Genomic DNA, 17491 nt, shown 5'->3' on the forward strand with positions numbered 1-17491 from the left:
CTGCGCCACCTAACACCTGATCCCCCACGAACTCCGCTCTTCGCCCCGACGGTGAGGAGGCTTCAGTCATAGGGAGCCGCTCGCCTCCACGTCTCGAGTTCACAACCCGACCAATGCGCGGGCTCTGAGAGGAAGCTGGAGCTGCCTCGGCGGCGATGGCGGAACGCGGGCTTCTGGGAAATGTAGTCCGTTAATAGCGCAGGCGCAGTGCTCCCGGGGGGCCTAGTGGGCGCAGATCATTTTCCTCAGGCAGCCGCGCGGTGAGTCAGGCTGCAGGCGAGCCAAAGCTGGAGGAGACCAGTTGCGGACTCGGTAAGGAATGCGAGCACATTGGCGCGGGGTTGTGTGGTTGAAGGTGGTGCCTGAGGCTGTGTGTTAATTGAGCTGAGACTTTCGGTCCATGTCTTTGAGTGTGTCTCAGTGTTTGTCACTGCGTGTGTCCGGATGTCCTCCTGTATCTCGCCTTTGCTCGTGTGTGTGTCCGCTGCCTGTCTTGGTCTCTCCGGGGTCCGTCCGTGTCCACATGTGTGTCATGTCTGTCTTTATTTCCGTCTGCGGTGTCTCAGCGTGAGGGCGCCATCCAGGTGTCCACCTGTGTCTTGTCTCTTCCCGTGCGCCTGTGTGTCTGGTGTGAGTATGTCTGCGTGTGGGGTGCGTCTCTGAGTCTTCCCGTCTGTGTGCACCAGCGCCTCTGTCTCTGGACGTAGCTGACATGTGTGAGTCGGTGTGTCGCGGGTGCCCTCCCGAGAGCGTGGGAAAGACGACCCTCCTGGACAGGCGGGCCTGGCGGAGCTGCCTGCCTGTGGGCCCCAGAGCCCATCTCCTTCTCGCCCTCAGAGCCTCCCCTGGCCCTGGGAGGGCAGGACGTGTGTGGTGGTAGCCAGGTGTGGGCTGAGGAAAGGGATCAGAGACCCTACCTCATGCTGACCGGGGTGAGTTTGTTCCAGGAGGATGTGTTGGGTGCTCAGGGTATGATTCTGGGCATTTCATCGCCTGCCAGTAACCCTGAGGTAGGGACCTTCACCATCCCCATTTTGCAGGTGGGGAAACTGAGGCTCAGAGACTTCAAGTGAATCACGCCCAGGTTCTGTGTTCCAGAGCTCCCACACTCACCACCCCACAGATGGCAAATCTTTGTTTCCCCTTAGAAACAATGGGCAGAAGGAAATGCCAGAAACCTTGGATAGAGGAGGAGTTACCGGAGCAGCTACCACACCTGGCTCTGCAGATACAGATTTTATGCCACACCGGGTTCAGAGGTCATCAGCCCCCATCACATGCCACTTCCAGGGCCTCTGTGCCTTCATGGCATCCTTTTAAATATAGTAAAAATTGGAGTTGTGATTGCATTGCTGTAAAGACAAAAGTAGTCCAGACTCAATATGATTCACGTTTTCTCTTATAATATTTTTTTAAATGATGATATTATCAAGGGCTCCTACAGGTGTCAGGGACCCTGGGCCCACTGTGCCTCCTGGATAAGTTGGCTTTGGGAGCTTCCTGGTCCTGCAATAGCAGCCTGTGATGTTGACCTCGTGGTTCAGGGACAGGAGACAGAAACCACAAGTCCACAAAGAATACATTTGCAAAAATTTCGTGTAAGAAATCCTGAAGTCACTGCACACAGAGGTATAATATAATTCCTGCTTCTGAGAGGTGACCTGGAATTTGAGGCCAGATGTCTGGCATTTATCCATATATACAGGTTTGGTTGATTTGTTAGTAGGTTGGTGTTTATTTCTAGGAACAGTGCTACAGTAAACATCGTTTATATGTTTATTGATTTTAGAGAGGGAGAAAAAGAGAGAGAGACATTGATCAGTTGCTTCCCCCAGGCACCCCAACCTAGGATGGGAGAATGAAACCCACAGCTCCATGCTCCATGGCCCGGGGTTGAACCTGACCTTTTGCGTTCTGGACGATGATCCAAACAATGGAGTCACATGGCTCCAGGCTTTCTACAGTGTCTGATCATCAAGACTCATAGTTACCCCAGAAGATCTGGGGGAGACCCACAAGGTGGGGGCAATGCTGCAGTGTCTTCTGGGTCCTGTGGCTAGCAGTCAAACCCAGGATAAGGACAGGGTTCTGTTGCTCCAGACTGGGACTGGCAGTGTGCACATGCGTGTCAGGGGGAGAGGTTGTCAGTGTGTGGGTGTGAGTGTGCACCAAGCAGGTAGACCTGGATGTACTCAGCCCAACCCTAATCCCAGCACTGTTTCTTTGGCATGTGGTTTATGTGTTTGGGCCTTACTCTCCTCATCTGTGAAATGGGATAAGTGGAAATAGACCTCACCTTGTGGGGTGTCAGGAGGATTAGAGACTTCTGTCAAGTGCCTTGAATGCCATAGCCACCCTGAGTGGGTTCATTATGAACATGTGTGCATGTCCCTCTCTGCCTGTCTCCTAGTGGGTTTGTCTGTCTGTCCTGTCTGCATTGTATGATGGGCCTCAACCTCATCTTTCACTGTGCCTTTCTCTTTCTCTCCCTCCACACAGCCTGCCTGTGCCCCGGTCATCATGGGCACTGGAAGGATGGCCACCCAGCAGGTGACTAAGAAGGCCTTGGTGAGTCATGCAACCCTCTCACACCTCCTTCCTAGGATCAGACTTCTGGGCAAGAATTACCCTGTGCTCCACTTGAGCTCTCCTCAGGGCCCCATCCCCCAGTCCAGTCTCCTGGGGTGGTATCCACCATGAAGAAGGAAGAGTACTATACTGACACTGGGTTTTGACAGCCACATGAGGTAAGGTAGCACAGGACTGACCTGTCATAGCTTGCAGGCTTTCAGGAAACACTGACAGGCACCTGGGAAGTGATGACTTAAACATATTCTATCTAGTGTGAGTGACTACCAGGGCCAGACGTGCTGAACAAGGGACCTTCAGAAGTGGGTAGATGGTACTAAGTGCCCATGGAGAGACTGGAGGAGGACATCTTTGGGGAGCGACCCATGAAAGTCCCTGGCTGTTGCCCTGATGTTCTAGTGGGTGGGTATTTGTGGCATTTTTCTCTAAATTTCCTTCTATGCAAGAAAAACTTTGTAACAAAAATTATATACATATCACTCAGTTGGTTAGAGCACAGTCTTCATATGCCAAGGCTGTGGTTTTGTTCCCAGGACAGGGCACATAGAAGAAGCAACCAATGAATTCATGACTAAGTGGCACAACATCTTTTTCTTTCTCTTTTTCTCTCAAAGCAATAAGTTATATGTATATATGTCAGGGCATAAATCTTGTTTTTAATCCTCACCAGAGGATATGTTCACTGAGTTTTAGACAAAGAGGTGGAGAGAGAGAAAGAGAGAGAAAAACAACTATCAGTTGCCTCCCATATGCACCCCAGCCCGGGACTGCACCCTCATCCTTTGGTTGTATGGACAACACTCCAAACAACTGAGTTATCCGGCCAGGGCTGGACATTTCTATAAATGGAATCACACAACATGTGATTTTTTTTTTAATCTGGCTGCTTTTGCTGAGCATCATGTTTTTTATGTTTATCTGTTGTAGCAGATGTGCTTTTTCATAACTCTATACTATTCCACTGTGCTGGTAAATCACATGTTTATGCATTTATCAGGTTGTACATATTTGGGTTGTTTCTACATTTCAATGATTAGTAATGCTGTGAACATTCATGTACAGTTTTCTGTTCAACCTCATTTCTTTTGAGTGTAGGAGAGGAAACTATGGGTCCTTTGTTAACAATATATTTAACCATTCCCACTTTGACCTTCTCTGTAATTGTTGCCTTGGTTTCCTCTTTTACCAACTTTGTTTAGGATTTCCCGATGGTTGTCATTTCCATGTGGCTGGAAGTTGGGGCTTCAGTTTTTTTTCTTAATCTCTTTTAGTGTAATTACATTCTGATTTTTCTAAAAATAGAGCCTGCCCTGGCCAGGTGGCTGAATTGGTTAGAGCCTTGTCCAGTACTCTGGAAGGTTACAGTTTCCATTCCCAGTGGGGCATGCTCATGAGGCAGTCAGATCAATGGCTGTCTGTCTCTGTCTCTGCCTTTCTCTCTGACCCTGCCTTACTCTCCCTCTAAAATCAGTAAATATATTCTTGGGTAAGGATTAAAAAAGTATAGATCCTTATTTCAGCTCATTGGAACTGGGTAATGTTTTCCTTGAGGCGAAGTGGCTTGTACCATTAGACAAAAGTCTAAAACAGATGGAGCCCTAGAATGAGTGGCCTCAGTTACATGCATGCAGAGTACTCAGAGGGCTTTGGAGCACTAAGAGGGAAGCCCCATTTCCAGGGGAATCTCCCGAGCCTTCTGATGAAGGTCTCTTCTGTGTCTTGCTTCCCACACCATTTCTGTTCCATGTAGGCTCTCAGACACCCAGGACTGTCTCTGGTTCTCAGCCAGTCCCGGGCCTTGCTTGCTGCATGGAGCCTACTCAGTAAAAATGTCATTTAGTGATTTCATTCAGGTGGGGCACACATAGGGTAGATTTTTGGCAGGAGTTATATTTTAACAACTAATATGAAATAAGTACAAAAATAAAAGGGGCAGGAGGAACCTTTAGGAGGTGGTGGATGTGTTTTTGGCCTCAATGGTGTTGGTTCCAAAGGTTTGTACTTCCATATTTATCAAGAAGTATGCATGCAACTTTTAATATACCAATCATACTTCAATAAAGTGGTATTTTAAAAAAAGAAATTATTGCCCTGGTGGGAGGCTCGGTTGAAACATCATCCTGTGCACCAAAAGGTTGAGGGTTTGATTCCTGGCTCAGGGATTGTTCCAGAGGCAGTTGATTGATGTTTCTGTCACATCAATGTTTATTTCTGTCCCTGTTTCTTTCTCTTAAATCAATAAACATATATTTGGAAAACTATTGAAAATAAATTACTCCCTGGGTTTTCCCAAAGTATGAGTGGGTCAAAGAACCAAATAATAATATAAAATATTTATTAATGATGAGAAACATAGAAGAAATATGTGCAATGCTCAGTTAATCAAATGATAAGAACAGTAGTTGCCATTTCCCAGAGCTTCCTGTAACCACAACATGGTGTGGAATCACATGTGAGTGACCTCATTAAACCTTCTAAGAGCTACAGAGAGGGGTGTTATTACTAGGAAGTCCATTGAACAAAGAAGCTCAAAAAGGTTAAGACTTGTCCCAGGAAACGCAGCCAAGGGGGTTGGGTGTAGAGCCATGATTTCCTGGCAGGCTCCCAAGCCCAGATTGTTAACCATTGACTGCCCTGTACTGCTGTCTCATCACGTGATGATGGCCTCAAGACAGAGGAGGCCAAGGCAAGCCCAGAGTCCGTGGTGGGCACTCCCAACACAGGATTGACCAGCAGGTGTGTCCTCTAGGGAAGTGTGAGCTGTGGATCAAGGCCCACGACAGATAAGTTACTCAGATCAGGCCTTGCGGCTGCCATAACAGGGCACCACAGACAGGAATCTATTTTCCCACAGTTCTGGGGCCAGGAAGTCCGAGATCAAGGCGTCAGCAGGGCACCATGCCCTGTGAAGGCCAGGAAAGGTTTTCAGCGTCTCTCCCAACTTCTGAAGGTTCTGTGGCTTGTGGCACCATATCCCCCATCCTTATGTGGCGCCTCCCTGTGTGCATGTCTGTGTGTCCAAATTTCTTCTTTTTATAAGGACTGATGTCCTATTGTCTAGGTGGTCCCCATTCTCCAGTGTGACCTCATCTTAACTCAGTAAACCAGTAATGAATGACCCTGTTTCCAAATCAAGTCCCATCCCGAGGAGCTGGAGGTTAGCACTACAACACAGGAACTCAACATGAAACCAAACTGGTTACATGGGTTAGACGAAAACCTGGCACAGAGGAACCACCTAGTGAGTAACAGGTTTCATCACTGCTGTGGTGACAACATTGTCATCATATCATCTCATCGTCCACCACATGCCCAGCCATGTTCACTTCATGCACAGGATCATGGTCTCTGAGTCCTCAGTGTTTAGTCTGCCATTTATGCCTCAGGTCTTGACCCACCTGCCCCCATTTTAATTTATAGCACTCTGATGATTAGTGACATTCATATGTTTGTTGGCCATCTGTATGTCCTCTTTGAAGAAGTATCTATTCAAGTCCTTTGCCCATTTTTGAATTTGGTTGTTTGTCTTCCTGGTGAACAGCCCCATAGTTTATTTGTCCCTCTGAGGACCATCACAGTGAACTGAGGCACCAAGAACTCTGAGTGGTTAGGCCCTTCAGAGCTCTGCACCTTGTTGACACTAGATCAGATGCATCCTGTGTGCCTTCTCTGATTCTCTTGGCCCTTCTGGCTACACCTCCCGACCTCTGTGAGGAGGGCCCTGCAGTGAATGGTGTGCGTTTCCTCTTACAGGGGTTGGTGGCGTTTAGGGATGTGATTGTGGACTTCACCCAGGAGGAGTGGCAACAGCTAAAGCCTGCACAGAAGGACCTGTACAGGGATGTGATGATGGAGAACTACTGGAACCTGGTCTCACTGGGTAAGAGGGCAGCTTTGCCTCATTATTTACCATCCACCTGTCACTTCGGGATAACACAGAAATAAAATAGATGGACAGATCTGATATGTAGGATGTTCAAATTACTCGAAGCTAAAAATGAACTTGATAGGTGATGAAGTAGGTAAGAGTATTTACCTCATATATAACAGAGGATTATAAATATATAAAGAGCTCTTAGGAATAAATGACAAAAAGACCAAATGAATGATATAAAAATGGACCCTACTTATCAGTGCAATTCACAGATGTAGTAATACATGGAGTTATCTTTACAATAGATTTATAAGCCTTACGAATGGTTAAAGAAGTACCCATTCGATTCACAGAAATAACAGGTGTTGCCCATGAGGTACACAGGTATGAAAAAGAACACTTGTCAGGGCACTAGCTGGTTACGAGTTTGATCCCCAGTTGGGGCACATAGGGGAATCAGTCGATTGATTTTTCTCTCTATCAGTGTTTCTCTCTTTCTCCCTATCACTCCTTCTTTCTCTCCACCCTTTTCCCTCCCACTCTACTCCCATGAGACATTTAAAATATGTATATATAACATCATCCTGTATCAAAGGTAGAGACAAAGGAACGTTTCATTTTAGGAGCTTAAAGTTGGGACAACTCTTGGAACACAGTTTGGCATTATCAACCAAATTTCATGTGATTCCATTTCTGGAATATATCCTTTAAATATTTCCCTATAAGTATGCAGACCTTTTCATAGGAAAAAAAATCAAGGGAAATGCTCTTGTTCCATTTAGGAGGTGTCCGCATAGACAAGAGACTGAAATCTGGGCTTCCGTGATTCGAGAGGGGTCTCAAACTCATGGGTGGGTTGTGGGGCCAGTGGGGGCTTAAATGGAGGAAGGGGGACAGCTTCTTACCACTCCCACTTTCTTTGTTACCTGTGAGGAAGGAGGGCTCCATGTGGCCAGAACTTTACTTTTTTAATGAGATTTTTGTGTAAGATCTCACAGTTTTTAATGTTGGCATGAACCCTAAGGCCCATGTGCAGGGTCTCGAACTCAGGACAGCCCCCCAGACCAGAAACAGAGATTGAGGAACCCACAGGAGATACTCAGGAGGGATTAGAGTCGCTGTGGTCAGCAGGGAGGGACGAGTGTGCAAAGAGGAGCAGTCTGGAGCCAACTGCCAGGACTGGGCTATTTACTGTGCATCATAGGGAGCTTGTCTGTCTGGTGGGGAGATCAGGCAAGCAGCACATCCACATAAGAGTCAGCTTTCACTTTATCATTTGTAATAAAAGTCATTGCTTATGATGGACAGCTGGCTTGGGGTGTGCATTTTGAGGCCTGGAAGTGAGGATCTGGGTGCAGCGAACAATTACTGGGTTTGTGAGAGCCTTGGATCCCCTTCTCCAAGCCTGCCTTCCTCCTCTTTCTCTCCAGGAACCTATCTGCCCAGGTCTGGTCTCTGCTGGCTGCGTTTACACCCACTTCCAAAGCGAGTTTCTCTCTGCTCACCTCCCTAAACCTCACTGTCTCGGGTCACTGCTACCCATCTCTAACTGTCCCCACGACAGGCTGTCCTCTGCTTTCAGGCTGTGCTTTGTCATATCTTAGGAACTTCCTCTCTCCCAGCGTGGTTAACTACATGTGTGTTGGCATCTCTCCCCCTCCCCTCAGACTTGGAGAAGAGACCTGTCATGAAAGATACCGACCCACAGGACAACATCTCAGAAAACAGACCACCCATTGCAGTGGTGGCGGAAGGACCCACAAAGAATGGTTCCCAAAGTTGTGCCTGTGAAGGAGTAGAAGCACAGGGTGACCTAGTGGGGCAACGACAGGGGAGCCCTGGGTCCTGTCTGAAGCACTTGAACATGTCCCAAGCATTAGCCCCTGAATGTCATAAATTTAAGTCATTTGTCTACCAAAGCCCAATTCCAGCCCCTCCAAGATCAGAAGGACCAAGAGGATCAGGGACTCGCCCATTGCCAGTGTGTGGGAAAAACTCAGGTACTTCAAGCCTCTGTCCTCCCTCCAAACCCCATGCCGGGAAGAAGCCCTATGAGTGCAGGTTCTGTGGCAAGGCTTTCAGCTATAACTCATCCCTGAGGAAGCATCAGCGAGTCCACACTGGGGAGAAGCCCTTTTCATGCACCACGTGTGGGAAGCAGTTTACCCTCCGGTGGTGCCTCACCATCCATCAGCGTGTACACACTGGGGAGAAGCCATACTCATGCAGGGAATGTGGCAAGGCCTTCAGCCAGAACAAGCACCTCATCCTACACCACAACACACACACGGGGGAGAAGCCGTACATGTGCTGGGATTGCGGAAAGTCCTTCAGTGAGAACAGGGGCCTTATCCTGCACCAGAGAACGCACACTGGGGAGAAGCCTTACACCTGTGGGGACTGTGGAAAGGCGTTCAGCCAGAAATGGAACCTCATCCTGCACCAGAGGACGCACACCGGAGAGAAGCCTTATGTGTGTGGTGACTGTGGCAAGGCCTTCAGCCAGAACAGGAGCCTATTAGTGCATCAGAGGACACACACTGGGGAAAAGCCGCACCTATGCAGGGACTGCGGCAAAGACTTTAGCCGGAATGAGTACCTCATCCTGCACCAGAGAACGCACACTGGGGAGAAGCCTTATACTTGTGGAGATTGTGGAAAAGCCTTCAGCCAGAACAGGCACCTCATCCTACACCAGAGGACACACACTGGGGAGAAGCCTTATACTTGTGGAGATTGTGGCAAAGCCTTCAGCCAAAACAGGAGCCTCATCGTGCATCAAAGGACGCACACTGGGGAGAAGCCGTACAGGTGCGGGGACTGCGGTAAGGCCTTTAGCCGGAACGAGTACCTTATTGCACACCAGAGGACACACACTGGGGAGAGGCCATTCATGTGCAGGGATTGCGGAAAGGCCTTTGGACAGAAATGGACCCTCATCCTACACCAGAGGACACACACTGGGGAGAAGCCGTACACATGTGAGGACTGTGGCAAGGCCTTCAGCCAGAATAAGCACCTCCTCGTGCATCAGAGGACTCATACCAGGGAGAAGGCCTCCGAGGTCTCCATCTGCCAGATGCACTTGGCAAGGCACTCGCCCGTGGTGATGGACCATGTTAGCCACAACAGCAAGAAGCCCTACAGTGTGGCCAGTGCTGCAAGGCCTTCAGCTCAGGTGCCTACCTCATCAAGCACCAGCACATCCACACCGCCAAGAAACCCTACAGGTGCAACCAGTGGGATGAGGTTTTTGTCAGGAACTTCTTGCTCACCCTCCACCAGACGACCCAGGCATAAGAGAAGCCCTACAAGTGTGGCAAGTGTGGGAAAACCTTTTGCCAGAACATCCACCTTAAACAACACTAAAGGAAGATGCACACATAGCAAGGGGCACAATGAATCTAAATCCACGTCTGATAAGCTGGTTCTGAGCTCAAGCACCAGTGCCAGAAATGACATTGGAGCCCATGGATAGGACACAAGACAAGTCTTGCCTGGATGGGTTTTGGAATATGGGTGCTGGGGACAGGCCATGCCATGCACATGAGTTGTGTCTCTGGGTCTTCATCTCCTGGATAGTAAAGAGGAGGACTCCATGGGGACATTTTCACTTTGTCACACACACCTGGATCTAGTCCAGGGGTCAGGTTGTTGCCACCCTTGGTTTTCCTTGTTTTCTTTACACTTGGCTCCCAGTTTCCCTGTAACAGTAGAAGTTTCCAGGTGGTTTGTGAGTGGAAAAAAATTTTTTTATTCTTATTGGGTTAATCGTAATAGCTTCAGGTGCCAAAGTTTCTCAGTTTATTAAATATTTTTAAAATAACAGTTTTAATTAAAGGAGACCAATGTCATTTAAATAGTTGTCAGGTGCAAAAGATAGTTACCCGCTTTCCCATACATTTGTGTGTCAAAGCTTCGGTGGAGGAGGCAGAAATACCCTATAGGAACCCCAGGAACTCAGCAATCCCTTTCCAAGTATGAGGCTACCTGCCCCTACCAGCCCTGGATTCCTCGCTTGGGAATGGTCAGACCAGGTGGCAAGGCCCAGACCCTCAGCAAGGAGATGCAGGGAGGGGCTCCAACCCCCTGAGCTGGCTGGAATTCTGAAAAGTGCCTTCAGTCAGGCAGGGGCATTATCCAATCTATGGGTCATCCACAGCCTTAGTCATGGTGTACTTACAATTTCATTATTGATAATAGAGATCTATTATAAATAATAAATAGCAAATGATATTTTTTATCACCAAGAGTGGTGCTCTATTTTTTTTTAGGATTTTATTCTTAGAGGGGAAAGGAGGGAGAAAGAGAAGGAAAAAAACATTGATCCTTTGCCTCTATGCCCCTAACCAGGGACCTGGCCCACAACCCAGGCATGTGCCCTGACCTGGAATCAAACCAGTGACCTCTGGGTTCGCAGGCCAGCACTCCATCCACTGAGCCACACCACCCAGGGCAGAATGGTGCTCTATTAACTATAAAATAATGTGTTCATTAATAAATTGGTAATTATGGCTTAGAGCCCTATTATTCTGGGTTTTCTTCTGAGGAAACCAAGGCTCAGAGCTGTAATTCTCTGCACAGTAAAATGAACCCTCCCCAGGCCAGTGAATCCAAGGGCTGGTAGGCAGACTCAATGGAGGATATGCTGTATGGGGGTGCTGAAGCCACTGTTGATTGGGCTCTGGGGAAGTTACTGTCTGTGGCCATGCCTACCTACCCTACCTCAGACCTGATAGGTGGGACAAATGGAGGAGGAGCTTGGAGGGGGAAGAATGAAAGGAAAGGGAAGGTGCAGGAGGAAGATGAGGATTTGGGGAATGGAAGGAAAGGGAATTGCCCAGCAGTGCCCACAAGGTCAGGAAGAAGCAGGTGATTGATTGGGACAGGTTGGGAGCAGGAACTCTGGCACCAGGTCTCATGGGTTCAAACCCCAGGTCTGTGTGCTGCAACCAGTGTGGTCATTTTCTTAGACCTGGTTTCCTCCTCTCTAAGAGATTAAGGAAAACTGCCCAATGGCACTAGGTGGGTTTCCTAAGCTAATTTAGATATGGTTCTGCAGTGTTGCCCCCAGCACTTACGCAGAAAGCTGCGTGTGCTGTCCACGTGGGGGCCAGTGGCTACATGGTAGGGGAGAGGCTATTTGAACACATAAGAAAGTAGATGCCTGATACATGAAGATCTAGGACTTCTGCATCCTCTGATAAGCAGGAATCTCAAGAGATGAGTGGCTTCAGGTTAACAGTGAATCATTTAGTCAACAAGTTTCTGAGCACCTCCTCCCTTCCAGGCACTAGGAGTCCAGCAGTGAGCAAACCACAGCCCCTTGTCTCACAGAGCCCCCTCTGCTCATTTCTGAGTGAGATCACAGGTGATGAGGTAGAAAGTGAAGGAGAGTGGCTGTTTCAGCTTTGCCACTTGGGGTGGCCCTCTCTCAGAGGACCACAGGACATGGTATCACAGCCTTAGTCAGCAAAGAAGACTGCTGTATAGATATCTGGGGAGAGGACAGTGTCCTCTCAACCCAGGGCTCAGTGGAGCCGTGCTTGGAAGAGAGGAAACATTGACAACACCCAAGGATCTGTCCTTAGAAGTTTGGATAAATACATTAGGATCTGTTTGGATAAGAAATGGTGAGGGAGAACTAAAGATACCAATAATGGAATATGCTTTCAGATATAGCATTACATGACAAAACAATTCACAACAGTATCTACTATGCACTGTCATTTGTGTTTTTAATTTTTTGTGGAAGAAATAAAACCAGTGCAATTTATTATATGGTAGCATACAAAAGCATAAGAGATGCAGAACACTGAAAAGTAGAAAGCTTACATTTTTAATATTTTGTTTTTAAAATGGTATTTTATTTTCTTGTGGACAAGAACACTTCAAGTCTACCCCTTTTTTAAGATTTCATTTATTTATTTTTAGAAGGAAAGGAAGGAAGAAAGGGAAACAACGATGTGTAAGAGATACATCAATGATGTGTGAAAAATACATCAATTGCCTGTGGCATGCCCAATCAGGGACATGGCTAACAAACCAGATGTGTGCCCTGACTGGGAGTTGAACCAGTGACCTTTGGGGTTGCATGCCAGCACTCAATCCACTGAGCCTCACCAGTCAGGGTTACCCTCTTTTTTTTTTTTTTTAACTAAATCCTCACCCAAGGATATACCTGTGATTGACACCAGAGAGAAGAAAGGAGGGAGAGAGGAGATAAAAAGAAATTGATGTGACAAATGGCAATCAGTTATGTCTTGCACATGCTCCAGCGCAGGACTGAACCCACAACCTAGGTATGTGTCCTGACTGGGAATCTAGTCCCGCAATATGTTGGTATATAGGAGGATGCTCCAGCCAACTGAGCCACCTGGCCAAGTGCACAGTAAGGTGATCTTAATTAGAGGACAGTGTTATAGAGCAGCAGATCTCTACAACTTACTCATGTTGCATAACTGAGAGTTTATGCCCATTTATTTTTAAATTAAGTTAAATCTTTTCATGTTACTGTTGCTCCTTTTTTTTTTCTATGTGGGATGGTTGCTCTTGAGCCTACAGGGAGCAAACTGTCCGTAGATTTGTCAAAGTCCATGTTTCTTGGCCTCCAGTTCTTAGGTGTCCAAAGACAGGGAACCACCATCATGTCTTTGTAGAAGGGTACCATTTGTGTTTTAAAAGGTATATGTAGCCCTGACCGGTGTGGCTCAGTGGATTGAGCACTGGCCTGTGAACTAAAAGGTTGCTGGTTCAATTCTCAGTCAGGACACATGTCTGGTTTGTAGGCCAGGTCCTTACTAGGGGGCATGTGAGAGGCAACCACACATTGATGTTTCTCTCCCTCTCTTTCAACCTACCTTCCCCACTCTCTAGGAAAAATAAAATCTTTAAAAAATAATTATATCTATATACTTTTACATTTAACTTAAAAAATATAGAGAGATAATAGTAGAAGAAATACTACTACTTTTGTACAGGTTGTTACTTTGTTGAGGTGCTTCTGTGAACATTTGTAAATGGCTGCTGATTGAGGTCCCTGAAGCCCCTGCCCCAGGCCCTGTGGCCTTGCCTGCTCCTGCACATCACAAAAGGGTGTGACCTGGTGGGATTAATACTCAGACTGGCTCCTACTTGTGTACAGTTGTGAATTTACTGAAATGGTCCAGTGGGCAGATAGAGCGTGATGTACTTACCCACCTGACCTGAAACTGGGACCCTCTTGGTTCAGTGGGTGAGAGCATTGTCCTGGTATGCCAGGGTTGCAGGTCAGCCCACTGGTCAGGACACTTCTAAGAATCACCCAAATAATGCATGAATGAGTGGAACAAGTAATCAATGTCTCTCTCTTCCTCTTTTCTGATGCAGACACTGGCTCGCAGTGTCCACATCATTATGGATGAAATGAGACATTCACACAGACTACCGAGTCTGGTGGAGGAAAAGGGACAGCATGGCTTTTCTCTCAAGGGGAGCAAAAGCCGCGGCCTCTGCCATGACAGGCCTTTATTGGGTTTCCTCTGCCTGTTACATGATGGTCCTCATTTACTATGTACAGATTGACTTCAGGTGGTTACTTTTTACAGAAACAGAGGAGCCAATCTGCTAGTCACATCACAGAAGAGGGATATTTGCAAATGAAAAGGCAAAAGTAGTTGAACCAGTTACACTCATCCTTGGAAGGTTTAGCATGGTTTTTAGGAAGTTGCTTTGCAGTAAATGTCCTCAATTCAGGGTGAGGGAGTTTTAGTTAAAAGCAAGACTCATAGAGGCCTAGGTACATTGCAGGCCTGATTCCCCTCGGGAGAACCTATCCGTGGGCATGGGTCCTGTGCATCTCTGAGTGGGAGCTGGGCCCACACCACACAGAACAGTCTACTACACTTCTCTATCCAGCAGTCAAGGTAAGCGAATGATAGCATTGACTTTCTTATTGCTGGTGATGTGGGTCCTTGGGCGAGGAATGTATTTTTCCATAGCAACCACAACCTCTAGAATAGTAAGAAAAGACAGGCTGGCCATCCCTGGGATGGACCCAGATCCTCTATCCCAGAAAAGAGTTCTCCAGAGGACACCCAAGGTAACATGGAAGGGCTGTCACCCTGCCAATTCCCAGGCCCCTGCCTGGTGGTGAGACTGGGAAGGACACAGTGTCTTCTGATGCTGAGAAAGCCAAGTTCAGGCTCCAGAACCAGTCTTGGCTTTGAATCACAACTACTCACTGGCTGCATCCACAGGTACCTTGGTCTGGTACTATCAGAAAGGGGCCTGCTGTGTGCCAGGTGTTGGGAATTGGACCCAGCAAGACCATTCACATCTCACCTCTCAGAGGGGGACTTACCATCCCCAAATCCCTTTTTTTTAAAAAAAACAATTATCCTATTTCATCTTTTAAAATTCACCCAAGGACATATTTTTATTGATTTCAGAGAGAGAAACATTGGTGGGTTGCCTCCTACACACCCTCACGAGGAATCGAACCTGCAAAATTTTGGTGTACGGAACAACACTCCAACCAACTGAGTCACTTGACTGGGGTTATTTTATTTCTAGACAGTTAATAAGTGAACACATCTTTTGGCCAAAGGTCAAAATGTGTTGCTAAAACAAGATGAAAATGACCTGCAGATCTCACTGCTCAAATCCAGCCTATGCTCTCAAGGTGACTGGCTGTTGTGGACTTGGGGTACACTGGGGGCCACTTTTTCTTTTCATTTACATGTTTAACTGTGCCTATAGAAATAGGTGTAATTTGTGTGAATATCTGGAGATGCATCAATTCTGAGCCCCGCTTTTCTCCTCCATTGAATCAGCCCAGTGAACGTTTACCCATCCCAAAATGACAGTGCTGGGTGTATCAGCCTCTTACTCTGAGAAATGCACTACCACTATTAAATATGTTGTGACCATTAAATCTATATATCTCATTTTATAGATGCTAAGTTGCGCATTTTTATTTTACATTCTAACATCTCTGACATTGAAATATGTTTAAAAATGTCAGCATCTTTGGATTTTTTTCAGTTTAAAAATTTTTATCTATTCATTTTAGAGAAAGAATGATAAGTGTTGATTTGTTGTTCAGCTTATTTATTGACTTATTCATTGCTTGATTCTTGTATGTACCCTGACTGGGGATCAAACCTACAACTTTTAGGCAAATTGGTACAACACTAACCAACTGAACTTCCCAGCCACAGCTCAGTCTTTTTCTTCTTTAAGATTTTAACTATTATATAGAACCAATACACATGTAAGCAGGCATGTCACATCTGTGGCATACCATAGTCATCAAGAAAAATTAGTTTGTACCTTGACATAAACCAGATAGAAGAAGGCCACCATGCATAGTCTTGGTCCCCAAATATTAAACATTAAGCCCATCCTGGAAGCCTATAATCCTAGGAGAAGAAAATCTCTTTTAGTTTTGCCATGCTGACATTGGAAAATGTGTCATGAATTTTCTGGCTATGATAATCATATTAAAAAATTACTGGGTTTTCATCATGAACAAACAGATGCAGCCTTGATCAACTTGGTAATCTCTGTGCTTTAGCTTTTTTTTTTAATCCTCAACCAAGGATACATTTATTGATTTTTTTTTAGAGAGATAAGAAGGTGGAGAAAGAAAGACACAAACATTGATTCTCCACCTTCTATATGTACCAGGAATCAAACCTGCAACCTAAGTACCTGCCCTGAAATTGATCCCTTAATCTTCTGATGTATGGGATGATATTCCAATCAATGAACCACCCAGTCATGACTACTTACGTTCTTTACTGTTATATATCTGTTGTGTTTTGAATCTGACAAGCTTTTATACACATACGCACATCTCTGTTTCCACAAGAAATATCTGGCATTGATTCATTTGTTGCTCAGTCTACTTGTAAGTGACATCAGGTGACAGCAATGGTTCTGCAAATTGCCTTTTTTGATGCAGTGATGTGTCCTCGAGATCTTTTAATATCAGAAAAAAATCTATTTGGTTTTGTAAAAGGAAGACAATAATGTCACCCAACTATTGTGAAGACACAATAGCCTAACAATAAATATGTTAGGGCCAGTCCATGTTGCTCAGATGGTTAGAGTGTTGTCCCCATAACCTAAGGTTGTCGGTTCAGTACTGGGTCAGGGCACATAGAAGATGGAACCAATGAGTGCATAAATAAGTGTAACAACAAATTGATGACTTTCTTTCTCTCTTTCCAACTGCGTCTCAGTATCTCAAATGATCACATTTTTAAAATAACCCACATATCTATCAGTTGGGGGAAGGGTCACAATAACTAATAGATTCATCCACACAGTCAGATTCTCTGTAGTTCTTTAAAAAAAAAAAAAAAGGTGAGGGGGGTTCCTGGGCAGGTAGCTCAATATAGCATCATCCTGAGACACTAAGGTTGCCAGTTTCATCCCCAGTCAGGAAGAATTAACCAATGAATCCATAAATAGGTGAAACAACAAATCAATGTTTCTCTCTTTCTTTCTTTCTTTCTTTCCCCTAAAATTTTAAAATATCAGCCAATGAATGCATAAATGAGTGGAACAGCAAATCTCGCTGTCAGATAAATAAGTAAAACATTAAAAAGTGAAGTAGATTTGTCTTCTTAATGGGGTGATCCTTACAGGAGTCTTTATTTGGTGTCACACAGCCCTGCCTTCTGGGCCATCACTGATGGCTCAGAGGAGGGAACAGAGGTTTGCCTACAGAGTCTTACCCAACAGCAACTTTGATCATTAGTGACTCAACTGGGCAGACCATGGGCTGCATCCAGTGAACAGATGGACTTGATTCAGCTCACCCACTTTATTTTCAATTTAATGAGTTGTCCACATTATGACACTTGGAATATTTTATATTTATAACCATCACCTAAAAGCTGCAGAATCAGGGATGTATTAGAAACATACAGTGCCCACCATCATGGAGATGAAATTACAGAAAGCAAGGCAGACAGTAAAGAATAAATATTTTTAAAAGATTTTATTTATTTTTAGAGAGAGGGGAAGGGAGAAAGACAA

At 45.9% G+C, this 17491-nt stretch overlaps 1 protein-coding gene and 1 non-coding gene across 3 annotated transcripts; one reads left to right on the top strand and one right to left on the bottom strand.

Annotated features, from left to right (window-relative positions):
• The first annotated feature begins 234 nt into the window (after positions 1-234).
• On the top strand, positions 235-10737 carry LOC118497787 (endothelial zinc finger protein induced by tumor necrosis factor alpha-like). 2 transcript variants are annotated; one of them, XM_036013413.1, is made up of 4 exons: positions 235-312; positions 2500-2568; positions 6343-6469; positions 8131-10737. In XM_036013413.1, the coding sequence occupies exons 2-4, from the start codon at positions 2521-2523 to the stop codon at positions 9939-9941; spliced, it is 1986 nt and encodes a 661-aa protein (XP_035869306.1). In that variant the 5' UTR covers positions 235-312; positions 2500-2520; the 3' UTR covers positions 9942-10737. The 2 variants fall into 2 exon arrangements, with proteins under 2 accessions (XP_035869306.1, XP_035869305.1); XM_036013412.1 differs by lacking the exon at positions 235-312 and adding an exon at positions 921-2074.
• Positions 10738-12996: 2259 nt separating this feature from the next.
• Positions 12997-13127, bottom strand: LOC114511793. Its single transcript, XR_003685758.1, has one exon. It is a non-coding gene; the product is annotated as a small nucleolar RNA SNORA38 (small nucleolar RNA).
• Positions 13128-17491: the final 4364 nt, after the last annotated feature.

This window comes from Phyllostomus discolor, chromosome 12 (assembly GCF_004126475.2).
Source record: "Phyllostomus discolor isolate MPI-MPIP mPhyDis1 chromosome 12, mPhyDis1.pri.v3, whole genome shotgun sequence".
Lineage (NCBI taxonomy): Eukaryota > Metazoa > Chordata > Mammalia > Chiroptera > Phyllostomidae > Phyllostomus > Phyllostomus discolor.